General features: G+C 35.9%; 3 protein-coding genes across 3 annotated transcripts; all 3 read right to left on the reverse strand.

The window, feature by feature from the left end:
• Window positions 1–4,693: 4,693 nt before the first annotated feature.
• On the reverse strand, window positions 4,694–9,734 carry LOC139431289 (uncharacterized). Its single transcript, XM_071198935.1, has 5 exons — window positions 7,898–9,734; window positions 7,707–7,849; window positions 6,178–7,575; window positions 5,479–5,857; window positions 4,694–4,869 (listed from the first exon to the last, which is right to left on the reverse strand). The coding sequence occupies exons 1-5, from the start codon at window positions 9,732–9,734 to the stop codon at window positions 4,694–4,696; spliced, it is 3,933 nt and encodes a 1,310-aa protein (XP_071055036.1).
• Window positions 9,735–9,804: 70 nt separating this feature from the next.
• Window positions 9,805–10,452, reverse strand: LOC139431290 (zinc finger protein 532-like). Its single transcript, XM_071198936.1, has one exon. The coding sequence runs from the start codon at window positions 10,450–10,452 to the stop codon at window positions 9,805–9,807; it is 648 nt and encodes a 215-aa protein (XP_071055037.1).
• A 419-nt stretch (window positions 10,453–10,871) lies between these two features.
• On the reverse strand, window positions 10,872–11,276 carry LOC139431291 (uncharacterized). Its single transcript, XM_071198937.1, has one exon. The coding sequence runs from the start codon at window positions 11,274–11,276 to the stop codon at window positions 10,872–10,874; it is 405 nt and encodes a 134-aa protein (XP_071055038.1).
• Between the last annotated feature and the right edge of the window lie 2,160 nt (window positions 11,277–13,436).

Below are 13,436 nucleotides of genomic sequence, written 5' to 3' on the forward strand. Positions count from 1 at the left end.
TTCCAAGCAGCTTTTACGTGACAATTGCAACCTTTTAGTTTTATTTAAACAAGATCTCACTAACTTGAAACATATTTACAACGATCATTTGCTAGGGGACATTACGTGGGATGATTTTGTCAGAATTTGTCGAACTTGTTGGGATACACAGCACGGTATATTAGTTATTGATTTAGATTGCGATAAAAATAACGGACGCTATCGGAAAGGTTTCAATGAGTACATTATACTGTAAAACCATTGACTTTACGACTGCATGCTCAGTCTCTGTGCGATCATTACACTATCACGTTGAACTATGAATCGTAATGTTGCACAACAGTTAATAGCTGCGCGAGAAGATGTTAAACATAAAAGACGCACTTTGAAAGGAGATATAAAACAGAAGCAGTCCATTGCCGAAGCTCAACTCGCTCCACTGAAAGAACCTCTGACAGATATTTACAAAAAATTACAAACTGTCAATTTATTAGCGCTCGACAATAAATTCGGGATAAAACGTGATTTATTTACCCCGAAAAAGGAGCAGTCACCAGATATCTCAGCCTTACTGGCTGACTTGCAGAAACCTTCTAAAGGACTTAAACTGGAAACTCCTAGAGTGAAACCTAAACGTAGAGTTACGTCAACACCCATTAAACCGGGAGCTAGCATGGATGTTTCACCGGAACTCGCACGGAGTCCGCAATTTCTCAGCGACGAAGAAGTGTTCGAGGGTCGACACATCTTTAGATGTCTACGAGCGGGACGCTAGGGAGCAGTTGGCGCGCATGAAAGAGAATATGGAGGGAATGATGGAACAGACAGTTATTCGAGAAGCTTTAGGACAGCTGGACCCCTTACCACGTACCTATGTTACGGGTTTAACAGTAGATGTAAATAACGAGTTCGATCAAACTTACGGTGTTCGTGCACTTACCGATGGATTGTATATCGCAAATCAACCAATAACGTTTGACGGGAAAAACATTTTGGTGGGTGAATTTACGTATACAGTAACACCGGGGTTATACGAGTTGTTATTCAAAAATAAACCGGGTAAATTTACTTTACCAGATGCGAGAAATTACAAAGATATCTTACAACGTTCGAATGTACATAAAAGAGATTATGACGCTTCAAAAAGTATCATAACTGATGATGAAAATGAAAAGTTTGTGAACATAATCAAACCAATTTCCTTGGGTCAAAGACCAAATGTGTACTGGGCTCGATATTGGCCAAAACCTAAAACTGGATCAGGTCACTTAAATAAGTTGTTAGTACCTGCTGCAATTAAAGAGTACGAATACTGGGACGACGTGAACGAATTAGTTGATCGGTTGCGTTTACTACTTGCTTCCGAAGCAGCAGGTCATACTGCTCATCATAACGAAATTATATCCCTCATAGAGGAATTACGGGAAGCGCAAGTCATTCGTTAAGGGTATATAAACTTTTTTCTGTTTCTGTGACGCTTCAGAAGCCAATATGCCTTTAAACCGTTTTGGTGAACATGGTTCTACATCTATCGATAAATTTGGTAAGCATGTTCACCACCATGTTATACAGAACCACATAGCAAGATCCGAAGTTCTACAACCTTCATCAACATTTATTTTAACTTTACGTGGTGATGGAGATGTTGATCCAAAAACAAAACTTTATAAAATCACAAACAAAAGTGGAATTACGGATTACATCAATTCTTTCTACGAAGGTATGATAAAAGATGTTGTAAAGTCCGCTCATGTTCAGTTACTTGTTAACGATATCGTTATTAAGTCGCTCCAGGGAGTCCAACTCAAACGCGGAGATACCATTAAGTGTAAAAATAATGCACCGATAGGAGGACTACCTTTTCTTGTAGAGTTGTTGATTGAAGGGGTTGTAGAGTAATGGTTAGTGTTAAGCGAGATCTCGTTAACGAACTACATGCACCTGCGAGACGACATTATCGGCGACGCCGCGTTCTGCTTCACGGACTATTGGATCTTTATCAAGCTGATTTGGTTGAAATGATCCCATATGCGTCGGTCAATAAAGGTTACAAGTATATACTGACTGTTATCAACGCTTTTTCAAAATACGCATGGGCCTTACCACTCAAAACCAAAACTGGGAAAGAGGTTACTCAAGCTATGAAGGACATTTTGCATAGTAAAAAGAATATTACTCCGAGCAACTTACAAACCGATAATGGGAAAGAGTTTTACAATAGCGATTTTCAAAAATTAATGGAACAACTTAACATTAATCATTACAGCACCTATTCCACTTTAAAAAGCTCGATTATCGAACGGTTTAATAGAACCCTAAAAAATAAAATGTGGAAAGAATTTAGTATGCAAGGAAATTATCGCTGGTTAGACTTACTACCCAAATTACTAAAATCTTACAACAACACAATACATCGCACCATTCACATGAAACCTTCAGCTGTTAATCGACGAAATGAATCTGCTCTGTTAAATACTGTATACAATTCCATTAAAGTTGTCGACCCCAACCACCGTAAATTTAATGTGGGGGAACACGTGCGAATTAGCAAGTACAGACACGCTTTTGCTAAAGGTTACCAACCAACTTGGTCCAATGAAATTTTCACCATAGCGACAGTTCAAAATACTAATCCCAGGACTTACCTTATTAAAGATGGTAGAGGAGAACCCATTCTTGGAGCATTTTACGACGAAGAATTACAACGTGTGAAACACCCGGATGTATTTTTAATTGAAAAAGTTCTTCGTCGAAAAGGAAATAAAGTCCGAGTGAAATGGTTGGGAATGGATAGCTCTCATAATTCTTGGATTGCAAAAAAGGATGTATTATAATTTTTACACTAAGAAAATAAAAAACTTTTTTTAATTTCGTTGATTTTATTTCAAGTAACCTTTTTAACAACCTACTTTCTACTTTATATACAAGTTTTGTGATACAAGCAAGTATTTTTTTTTTTTTTACAAATTAACTGATCGCAATTTAACTAGCCATACATGTTTACGTTTAACAACTCCAATAAGTTGTCCAAAAGATCTTCCCTGCGTAGATCTTCAATAAGATAGTTTCCCCAAGCTAACGTATGACATCCATCCTCCATCACGTAACGTTTATCGTCCTGTGCAGAGAGCGCCACTTTATTCTTTAGTTCTGTATACATCGTGTGATAGGAGGAGCGAAAGACATACATCTTTTTTCGCACAGAACCTCCATCTTCGATAATCCGTTTATATTCTGAAACACTTAAGTTTTTATCGATAACATACTTTTTCACACCCTTGGCACGCTTGACAACTCCTTCCAAAGTGTTAATACAATAAGCTTTAGCTCCTGTACCATAAAACGATGTTAATATCGTATTTGGGTACTCATCTTTCATTTTTCCAACTATCGGCGGGACTGGAGGTCTGTTGTTTAACTTGTAATTAGAGGTATCGAACATTTCTATATTTTCTTTGATATCCTGGTATACATTCTCAGTAAATATTTCGAGAATTAACGAATCCGTATCTGTATATAACAATAATACGTTTTCACCATATTTCTCTTTTAAAAAATTATAAAAAAAGTTATAAATGACCGCTTTCGACAATTCCAGTACGCTAAACCCTACATACAGAGGTTTGTTATATTTGACCTCCACCTTCTGCATTTCAATGGCTGCCAAATTATGGCAGAAAATTTTCGATGACTTGAAAGTCGGCTTTGCGATAAGAGCTTCTGCACCGGGTCTCCTGTAACGATTCTCCCAATGTGACACTAATCGTATATCGACTCTATTTTCAAAATTTTCCATCGTTTTCCCATACACGATATTATTCATTTGTTTATAATGATTCTTCCCAAATTCATTCGTAGCATTCATTCGTTTCTCAGAGTTAAAATCGATATATGGTTTCAATGCACGGTGTATTTTGGTTAGCTTAAGACCTTTTTTCACACATTCACGTAGGTTTACATAGTGAGTAGTATAGAAACGCCGATTCTAGACCGGAAATTGCACCTCCGCACCTCCGTGACGTCATCAATCCAATGTAAAAGGATAGGGAAGGGTACCAACCTAAGGCGGAGGTGAAAAAAAAAATAGGTTGGTATTGGAAAAGTAACTAGATCTGGTGAATTTTTTAAAAAGTAACGCGCCACCTAGTGGCTGGTAGTGGAACTAAACCATTACCAACCAGGTAGACGGTTACCTTTTTTAAAAAAGTAACGCGCCACCTAGTGGTTGGTAGTGGAACTAAACCACTACCAACCAGGTAGACTGTTACTTTTTTAAAAATCACCAGGTCTGGTTACCAACCTATTTTTTCCCCCAAGCCTTTGGTTGACACCCCTCCCTATCCTTTTACATCGGGCGGATGACGTCACGGAGGTACGGAGGTGCGACAACTTCCTGTCTAGAATCGGCGTTTCTGAAAGATGGCGCGCCTCACAACTCTTGAATGCGCGTGCGCAGGAGCTTGGGAATATTCCGGAAAATAATAATAACACAATTTAATTTTTCCCCCCAATCAACCCAATAAAAGTATTAATAAACATTTTAATTACATAATAAATAGTAAAAAAATAATAAAAACCTTAATGTTATGGTACTTTTTTTACAAATTCAATTATATGAGCGGGCTTCGGTTTACCAACATCCTTTATTATTATTATTATTATTATTATTATGCACTATACATTGATCTTGTAACCTTCTTGATCGATAATACCCTTAGCGAGCCGGGTAAGTAAAAACGTTGAGAAGCAAGCCGCCCCCGCTTCTAACTCCATCACAACGGAAGGTGACGACCATGCGCAGCTCGACGAAGACGTTTTCCATGAACAATAAATAGGGTAAATCCAACTCAACTTCGAATAAATTTTTTCTTTGGTTTAAACTCACAAAGACTGAAAAAAAAGAAGAAAAAAAAACACAGAGACGACTATGAGACATTGCGCGCGGTTTACGTTTGACGGGTAAATCCAACTCACCTTCGAATAAATTTTTTCTTTGGTTTAAACTCACAAAGACCGAAAAAAAGAAAAACACAGAGACGACTACGAGACATTCCGCGCGGTTTACGTTTGACACGTTCGATTTCTAAAGTAAAACTGATTATGAGTTACGCGATACAATGCTTTCCTCGCCGGGGGGGGGGAAGTGTCAACTTACGACAATCGGCGCGGCGCATCACCAAGTAAAGTGTAATGCACCTCGCCGGCGGAAGTGTCAAATTACAATCGGCGCGGCGCGGCTGCAATAATGCTGAGCAATGGAATAATTGACCTAAATGAAATGCTATACATATATATATATAATTAATATTAAGAAAGTAAAAAAATAATACAAATTATAAAATTGTTTTAATGCATTTTCATTAACAAAAATGATGTACGTAAATACAATCTTGAAAGTTTATACACAATTAAATATATACAAAATTTAACAATCGGTAAAATTAACAAATATAGTATTTGCATTACGATACACATGCCAATAGTTATAATTGTAATAACAATCGTTAATATATTCAAAATCATTAACAGTAATATGGTCGTCAATAATTAATTTAGCTGATTCATTATCAGGAAAGTATCCATTAACTTTTAGGAAGTCTTTAAATTTCCGATGATCTTCAAAGTCTTCATCACTACCAACATACAGAATATCACCCTTGCGATAAACCCTAAATATGTTATTTTCAAATTCACAAAATTGTACAAATTGCGAATCATTTATTTTATCACCATCGATGTCTCGTATGTCTACAAGTACCAAATCGAGCTGGGTAATTTCTTCTGGGAAATCGGTATTTAAACACTGCTTCAGTTTAAGACGAAAGTCAGTCCAAGACATTATGACCACGATGTGAACACTTCGATTTTTAAAAGGTAACTGAGACACATATGATTTAAATTTACAATTAAACATAATTTTTTAAAAGTCAACTAAATAACAGCAGAATTTAACTTACAACTAAAATGGATTTACATCAAAAATTTAAATAATAAAAAGGATTTCGATGGAGTAACGTTAACAAATACCTTAGTGGCCGAATTGAACTTACAACATAAAGGGAATAGAAAATTACATTTAAACGCGATTCGCAATTCAACCATCGAAATCCTTTTTTTACAATTATATAATCAAAAAATATAAACTATTTATGATAATGGAGTGTTGATACGATAGTGACCCCACGCTAATGTACTCACCCCATCATCATTAATATAACGTTTCGAATCACGTGATGAAAGAGCCAATTTATTTTGTAGCATGGTATATATGCTATGCTTTTGACTTCTGAACAAGTATTGTTTCATGTAAATATCTCGTTTTGACGTTAAACATTCCAAATAATGTTCAAAGGTAATTTTGCGTTTAACCACAGCCTTCTTTACACCTTTAGCCTTTTTAGTGATACGGCCGGAACAGACCCTATTAGCGTACAATTTAGAACGTAAACCAATAAATTCTGACATGATTCTACCGGAATTTTCATCTTTCATCAACCCCAATACCGCTTTATTTTGTAGTGGGATGCTAAACTCATTATCCGGAAGATAATTTGACGTATCGAAGCGTTCTAAATTATCTTTAACGAATGCATACACATCATCTGTGGTAATGGACACAGTGAAGCTGTCGGTATCCATGTAGCACAATTGAATTTCAGAGCCAAATTTAGGTTTCAAAAAATCATAATAAAATTGGTACATGAGTAATTTAGAAATTTCCAAAACTGCAAACCCTACATATAAGGGTTTATCGTAAACCACATGCAGATGTTCCATTTGAATAGCCGAAAATGTTTCCGTAAAAATTTTTATATTCTTAAAATTTAATTTAGCAATTAGACTACGTGCCCCTAATTTTGGTCTACCCGTTCTCTTACATATATCTTCCCAACTTGTCACTAACCTCACATCGACCCTTTTATCTACATTTTCCATAGTTTTACCGAAAACCGCATTATTCATTAATTTAAAAAAATCCTTTTCAAAACTATTTTTGGCAGTTTGGCGTAAATGTTTGTTAACGTCGATGTAAGGTTTAAGCCAAGCTGATTGTTTAAAAGATAAAATGCGATTAATTTTTCTAACTATAAGACCGTGAGCGACGGCATGCTTTAAATTTCTATAATGAATTACATAATTTTTCTTATTAAATAAATTTGGAATAAGTCTTTTATCGCTCACGCTTTTAGAGTTTGGCGGGCATATATTTTCGGCTAGAAATGGTAGGTCGTTATGCAAATCGTGCAATTCACGCGGATATTCAATATCAACGTCCAATATATACCCGTAATCTGAGGTATCGGATACGTTTCTAAATTCGAAACTTCCAATTTGGGCCGCATCCAACCAAACAAACTCATTAACGGGCATATATTGAGACATTGCCCATCCATAGAGGTTATTTGCATCCCAATACATTAAATAATTTGAAGGTAAATCGCATACCTTTGATCTATTATCACCCGATAGCGGTTGAGGAAGATGTTTAGAAGGTTGCAAAATTGACCTTACCGCCGGCGCCGATGATGTAGATGGTGGTACATCGATGGTGGATTTTGCTTTCGAACAATTTGCCATTGCTGGAGGTGACGCTTGCTATGCATTAAATAATTTGAAGGTAAATCGGTATTGAAAGTGCCATCGGTCATATATTTATTATTTCCCTTAGCGTGACGATGGCTGCAAAACGAGATGCCCCCGCGAATTCCCTTTTTAATGAAATGTACCTGATCTATATCTGTTAAAAGTTCGAGTTTGATCTGCGTGAACTTAAGCATAGCATCCCAAGATAAACCTGGCGCTGTATAATAATGGGCAGGGTCTAACCCATAAGTACTAAAACAAACCTCCCGAAACTTTTCAAAGATATCTGCAAGTAAAAGTACATCGGTCTTTAGATATAGATCAGAATACTCACGTAAATTTTGACACCCGAATGTACGCCAAACGGTTTGCGCATGATTGTATTCATCTTCACTTATACCATCGAAGCTCAGCTTATTCATAAAAGTATCTTTAGAGGGTAATGATGTTTCACCCAATCTATCAATAGAATCAATATACTGATAAGGAAAAATACCCTTTCTTGTTAACAATTTAAACTGTTCGTGACGTATGAAAATTTTTTTAACGTGGATAAAGTCATCGTCCACAAGATTGCTGGCGAGCGAATCGAGAGAGGATGCCATGAACCTAAATGAATCTACAAAGCGCATTTTCATGTAGACGTTTTCAAAATCATCTTTGTGCTGGTTTTTAACGCGATCAACTAAAACGTTTTTACTAAAGCTAATGTATTTTTCCTTGTTGTTGGGTAAAACATCGATACCACCCTCCGACTCGATATCAGCTAATTCCTTTACGAATAAGTGTGAATCATAGCCGCTAAAATTGTGAAGAAATATCGGAATGAAATTAGGGAGTTTGAAATTAAGGTTACACGTTGAATGTGCGGCACCTCTAAATCTGCCGGTAATATGACAATGGTCGTGAACCTTACTCTGATTAAAACCATCAAACGGTGACTTACAAATATGGCATAATGAAGCCGAATTAAATTTCAATTCCTCTGCAGCGGTTAGAGGTAGCATTGGTTTAATACATTTTAAATATTCGTTGTAAATAAATTTAACGTCCTCGATTAATTTTGAAACAAAAACTTTACCACAATCGAGGCCCGTATACGTTTCGAATTTATAATATTTAACATCGGATGTTGAAACGATATAATAAGCAAAGCTATACGGCATGTGTATATCTACCGCTTCGGTGAAAGATGTTGAACTACTAGGTTCGCAAAACTCTACCGGCTTTAAAATCGATTCAAAATCCGCATATATAACAAAGGGAACGTTTTGAGTATTTTTATAATTATTAAATTGTAAAATATTTTCAGGCGTATACGAACCTAGAAAGTTTGGCCTTGAGCGCACATTTTTCGATGGCAAAATGGTTTTAATATGATTACAATCATGCAGTTGATGATCGTTTAACAACTTTTGTGTGGAAAAGCGTGTTAAAGAACCATCGCAAAGGTGTACAGAATGGCCGTGGTTGTATACTTGTTTAGAAATCAAACGTGATAGATTTACAATTAAAACGTAATGTCCGTGTCCATTTTCATATAAATAAAGTAAATTTATATGGGTATCCCGTCGATTTTTTGTAAAATAAATTGGTCCTTCCACCACGTATTCTTTGGATGATTTAACTAGTTCATAAATATTTACACTTAAATTATTTAATTGTTCAATTTTAGGGATGTCTTTTAAATGAACGGGGAACTTTATATCCTTTAAATTTAGTACGGTTGAAAAGTGCGGGTACGATGATGTTAAATTTCGACGACGTTCAGCCGGCCGCAGATAAGATACCAGACACCAAGCTAAGCAAGCGTTGTCATCGTAATTTTTGATGTTAATGCACGCTTTCTTAGTAGCGATTGAATCTGGAAGCGGGATGTACGACGAGCCGGGTATTGGTTGGAATTTGTTTATGTTTAGAAGAAGGTATGAAATAGAAAAGAAGGCCCAACCGGACCCCCTCTCCTGAAACTCTTCAGCTTGATGGTTAATACTTGCCACCATCTCATCATAAGTTTCATTAAAATCGGCGAATTGTGTAATAATTTCGAATTTAGAATTAAAATTCTTTTCAGAGGCGGTAACGGTCTCATCACCATTTTCATTAATAGTTGTTTTAATAAAAATGGATAAAAGCTCGAGTTGCACCTTCACCGAGCCGTTCAGGGCCATGTAAGATGTGATAATATTTCCGACAGTATTTCGGGTACGCGCTAGATATGTGGAGATATCATCATCATCATCACGATCCAGATATTTTATAAGACGCAACTCGATCTTTGTAACAAGTTGCAATCTTCTCAACACCTTTCTCAACCTCTATCGTATGATTCATCCTGAGATGTGACTCTAAAGCCATATGATTCATGAAAGAAATTCCGCACAAATCGCATACCTTTGATCTATTATCACCCGATAGCGGTTGAGGAAGATGTTTAGAAGGTTGCAAAATTGACCTTACCGCCGGCGCCGATGATGTAGATGGTGGTACATCGATGGTGGATTTTGCTTTCGAACAATTTGCCATTGCTGGAGGTGACGCTTGACGCTGAGGACCAACTTCTAAACCATTATCACCCAACAGCGGTTGAGGAAGACGTTCAGAAGGTTGCAAAATTGACCTCACCGCCGATGATGTAGATGGTGGTACATCGATGGCGGGTTTCGCTTTCAAATAATTTGCCATTGCTGGAGGTGGCATTTGACGCTGAGGACCAACTTCTAAACCATGCACTAATCTTTTATGTCTTTGAAAATTGTCGAATCTCGAAAAAGATTTATCGCATAAAGAACACTCGTTCCTAGCGTTATTAGTATGCGAATGTCGCGTGTGCCGATCGAGACTCCTTTTGGCGCTGAATGACTTTTGACACTTATCACACGCGAACATCTTCAAAGAGATTTGAAATTGAGAGTGTCAAATATAAACTTTAACGAGAGCAACCGCTTATTAAAACTGCTGATGTTGCGAGTACCACAGATGAATGTGAAGTAAAACGTTTCTAGAAATAATAGGTATTTATATTACATAAAAATGCAAACTAAGCAGTTTCTATTAAATCACCGAGGTTCAGTAAAGTTCAATGCACCACGTCAGTGGAAGTGTTAAATTACATTGTGGTTACAATAATGCTGAGCAATAGAATTATTGGTGTAAATGAAATACGGATAAATAGAAATTTAAAACGCTAATTAATTATAAGGATGTAATAAATTAAAAGTTTTAAATAAATAATAGGATTTATTAATATTTAAGTTGACAATAATGCAAAGTAAATATACGTTTTACTTAGAAAAAAACATTTAAACCTAAACGATATTGTCTTTCGGTATCCAACTGTTATGGGATGAATCGAATCCTAACCACTTAACGAACACTTGATTTTTTCTTCTCTTTAACACTTTTTCAACAAGATACACATCAGGTTGTTTGGATCTTTGAAGTTCGAATTCATAAAAAGCTCCTTTAATAGGTTGTCCATTCATATCTTCTAATAAATAAGAAATTGGATTCGTAATTTGTGTTTTAATTATTTTAAATAACTCAGTGGTCCAGTTGGGTAAATATCCCTTATCGAAGACATGCTTATGCTTGCTAATGCGAACTACATCTCCAACATTAAAGTTTCCCTTACCGGCAATTTTAATATGATTGTACACCGTATTGAGAAGTTTATTTTCTACAGATTTCGAATTTATTTGAGATGGTTTCATTTTCGTGGTTGAATGCTTTGAATTGTTATATTGAGTTGTAATAGCATCCAATAAGTGTAACCATTTATGATTTCCCTAAAGACTAAACATTTTATACAACTTTTGTTTTATGGTTCTAATTACGCGTTCAGCTATTGCAGCCTTCATTACGCTATACGTTGAATAATGATTAATTTTAAATTCCATCATCAACTTTTTGAAGTGTGTATTGTAAAATTCCTTTCCCTGATCAGTTTGTAGATTTTTAGGTACACGACCTTCAGAGAGAATTGAACGTAACGCGTATATTACATCCGTTGAAGATTTATTTTTTAACGGACGCATCCAGAGATACTTTGAAAAACAATCGATAACCACTAAGATGTATTTATGTCCAACATTGATTTTACCAAATTCAATCATTTCAATAAGATCAGCTTACCATAAATCATCGATCCCCTTCAGTATAGTTCTTCGTCTAGGAAATAAACGTCTAGCGGGACGATGAAGTTCTTCAACTATAGTTTGTTTCGCTTTCGATACCTGCATTATTACGTTCATGGATTAGGTCTAACTTTTTTTCTCCAATATATCTAGTCGTGAATTTATAGTGCTTTCCATATCAAGTAGACGATCTGCAACACCCTGTATCCCATTTCGAAGATTTGTTGTGAGTATATCAAATGCATTTAAATTAGTGTTGAATGATTTTGTTAGAGTTGTAATTTGCTGACCATTTAATAGGATTTCCGCGTTAATTTTTTTAATGTCGCGTAAGAGTGTAGAGTTTTTAATATCAATTTTTGTTGACACCTGATGTATACGTTTACTATGATCTCCAATAATTCTTTGAACGTCCGCTATTATGACCTTAATTTCGTTTAAGATTGTGATGTGATTTCATTAATATGGGAATTGTTTCCTGCCGCATGTGAAGCGTACAACAATTTCAATCGATCTACCAATTCGTTAACATCATCCCAATATTTATACTCAACGATTTTCGAGTTCACTTCAAGATGTCGTCCGGGTATTAATCCACCCCCCGACTTATTAAATGTAAATAAAGGTTTAATAATTTTAGTATACTTGTACGATTTATTTCCAACTATAGGACCCGTAAAATTTCGCTTATGCGCACCCGTACACGCTAGAACAGATTTGTAACGTTGTAGATCCTCTTCGGTATAGTTCGTAGGTCGTTTTAACTGTATAAGTTCATATAACCCCGTAGAGGCTTGTATGCGTTTTTCGCCTCCGAGAACAATATGAGAAGGTTTAAACTGGACAGTCTTCGATCCAATCATCCAATCGTTTTCATCAGGATCATAACGTATACCCATTCTCTCATCAATTTCTCCTCTTTTACCAAACGTATAATATAAATCCCGAATTTGATTCGGTAGATTTTCTATAGGTAAATCCTCCGCCTTCAATTTTTGTTTTGCATCCGGCGGCGTTTTAAATTCATCATCACTTTCAGGAAAAGTTAATTTTTTCCTAAATGCCGGAGTTTTAAAATCGGTTTCATCAAATTTCGTTTTAACGTCAACACCGACATCATCAGTAGGTTGATAGTGGTGATGGTAATGTACAGAAGAAGAAGGTTTCACTTCACTTAATTTATTAGTCATATCTTTTAATGAATCGCTTAAAGGCTGATGTAGTTTAGCGATAAGACGGTCATCGTTTTCTCGACCGAGTTTAAGCGCTAAATATTTTTTCTTAATAGTATTTGTTATGTTAATTATAGCTTTATCCCTCTCACGTATGGAACGCTTAGTCATTTCATCGTTATGTGACATGCTTACTCTCACAAATACCAGATAACAATGCAATAATTTAGTCCGGGTAAATAAATTTATCCATTCCTATACGATACCTTCCATCCTTTACTTCAAAATCTTTCATAATAATCATAGGGTTATATTTATCATCATTCCAACACCGTTTACAAGCGTCCTTGAAAACATCAAACTTCATGTCGGTGTTAACGTGTTCATCATACACATGTTTTAAATTAACCTCATCTTGTTTGAATAGAATTAAGACGTTTGCATTGTCTCGTATTAGGTGTTTAGGTATCCGCGTATAGGTTTGCGTAAGGTAGAACGAATCAATATTATTATGTCGTCCCATACAGAAAAATGATCGAATCTTATCCTGTTTATCGCATGCTAC

This window comes from Onthophagus taurus, chromosome 8 (assembly GCF_036711975.1).
Source record: "Onthophagus taurus isolate NC chromosome 8, IU_Otau_3.0, whole genome shotgun sequence".
NCBI classification, from domain to species: domain Eukaryota; kingdom Metazoa; phylum Arthropoda; class Insecta; order Coleoptera; family Scarabaeidae; genus Onthophagus; species Onthophagus taurus.

Coding starts and splice junctions, on each gene's coding strand:
- LOC139431289 (XM_071198935.1), bottom strand. CDS start 9,734: ATGGCCCTGAACGGCTCGGTGAAGGTGCAACTCGAGCTTTTATCCATT. Junction 7,850..7,897: donor ATTCGGGTGTCAAAATTTAC/GTGAGTATTCTG, acceptor TTTTACTTGCAG/ATATCTTTGAAAAGTTTCGG. Junction 5,858..6,177: donor GTTATATTAATGATGATGGG/GTGAGTACATTA, acceptor TATGTGTCTCAG/TTACCTTTTAAAAATCGAAG.
- LOC139431290 (XM_071198936.1), bottom strand. CDS start 10,452: ATGTTCGCGTGTGATAAGTGTCAAAAGTCATTCAGCGCCAAAAGGAGT.
- LOC139431291 (XM_071198937.1), bottom strand. CDS start 11,276: ATGAAACCATCTCAAATAAATTCGAAATCTGTAGAAAATAAACTTCTC.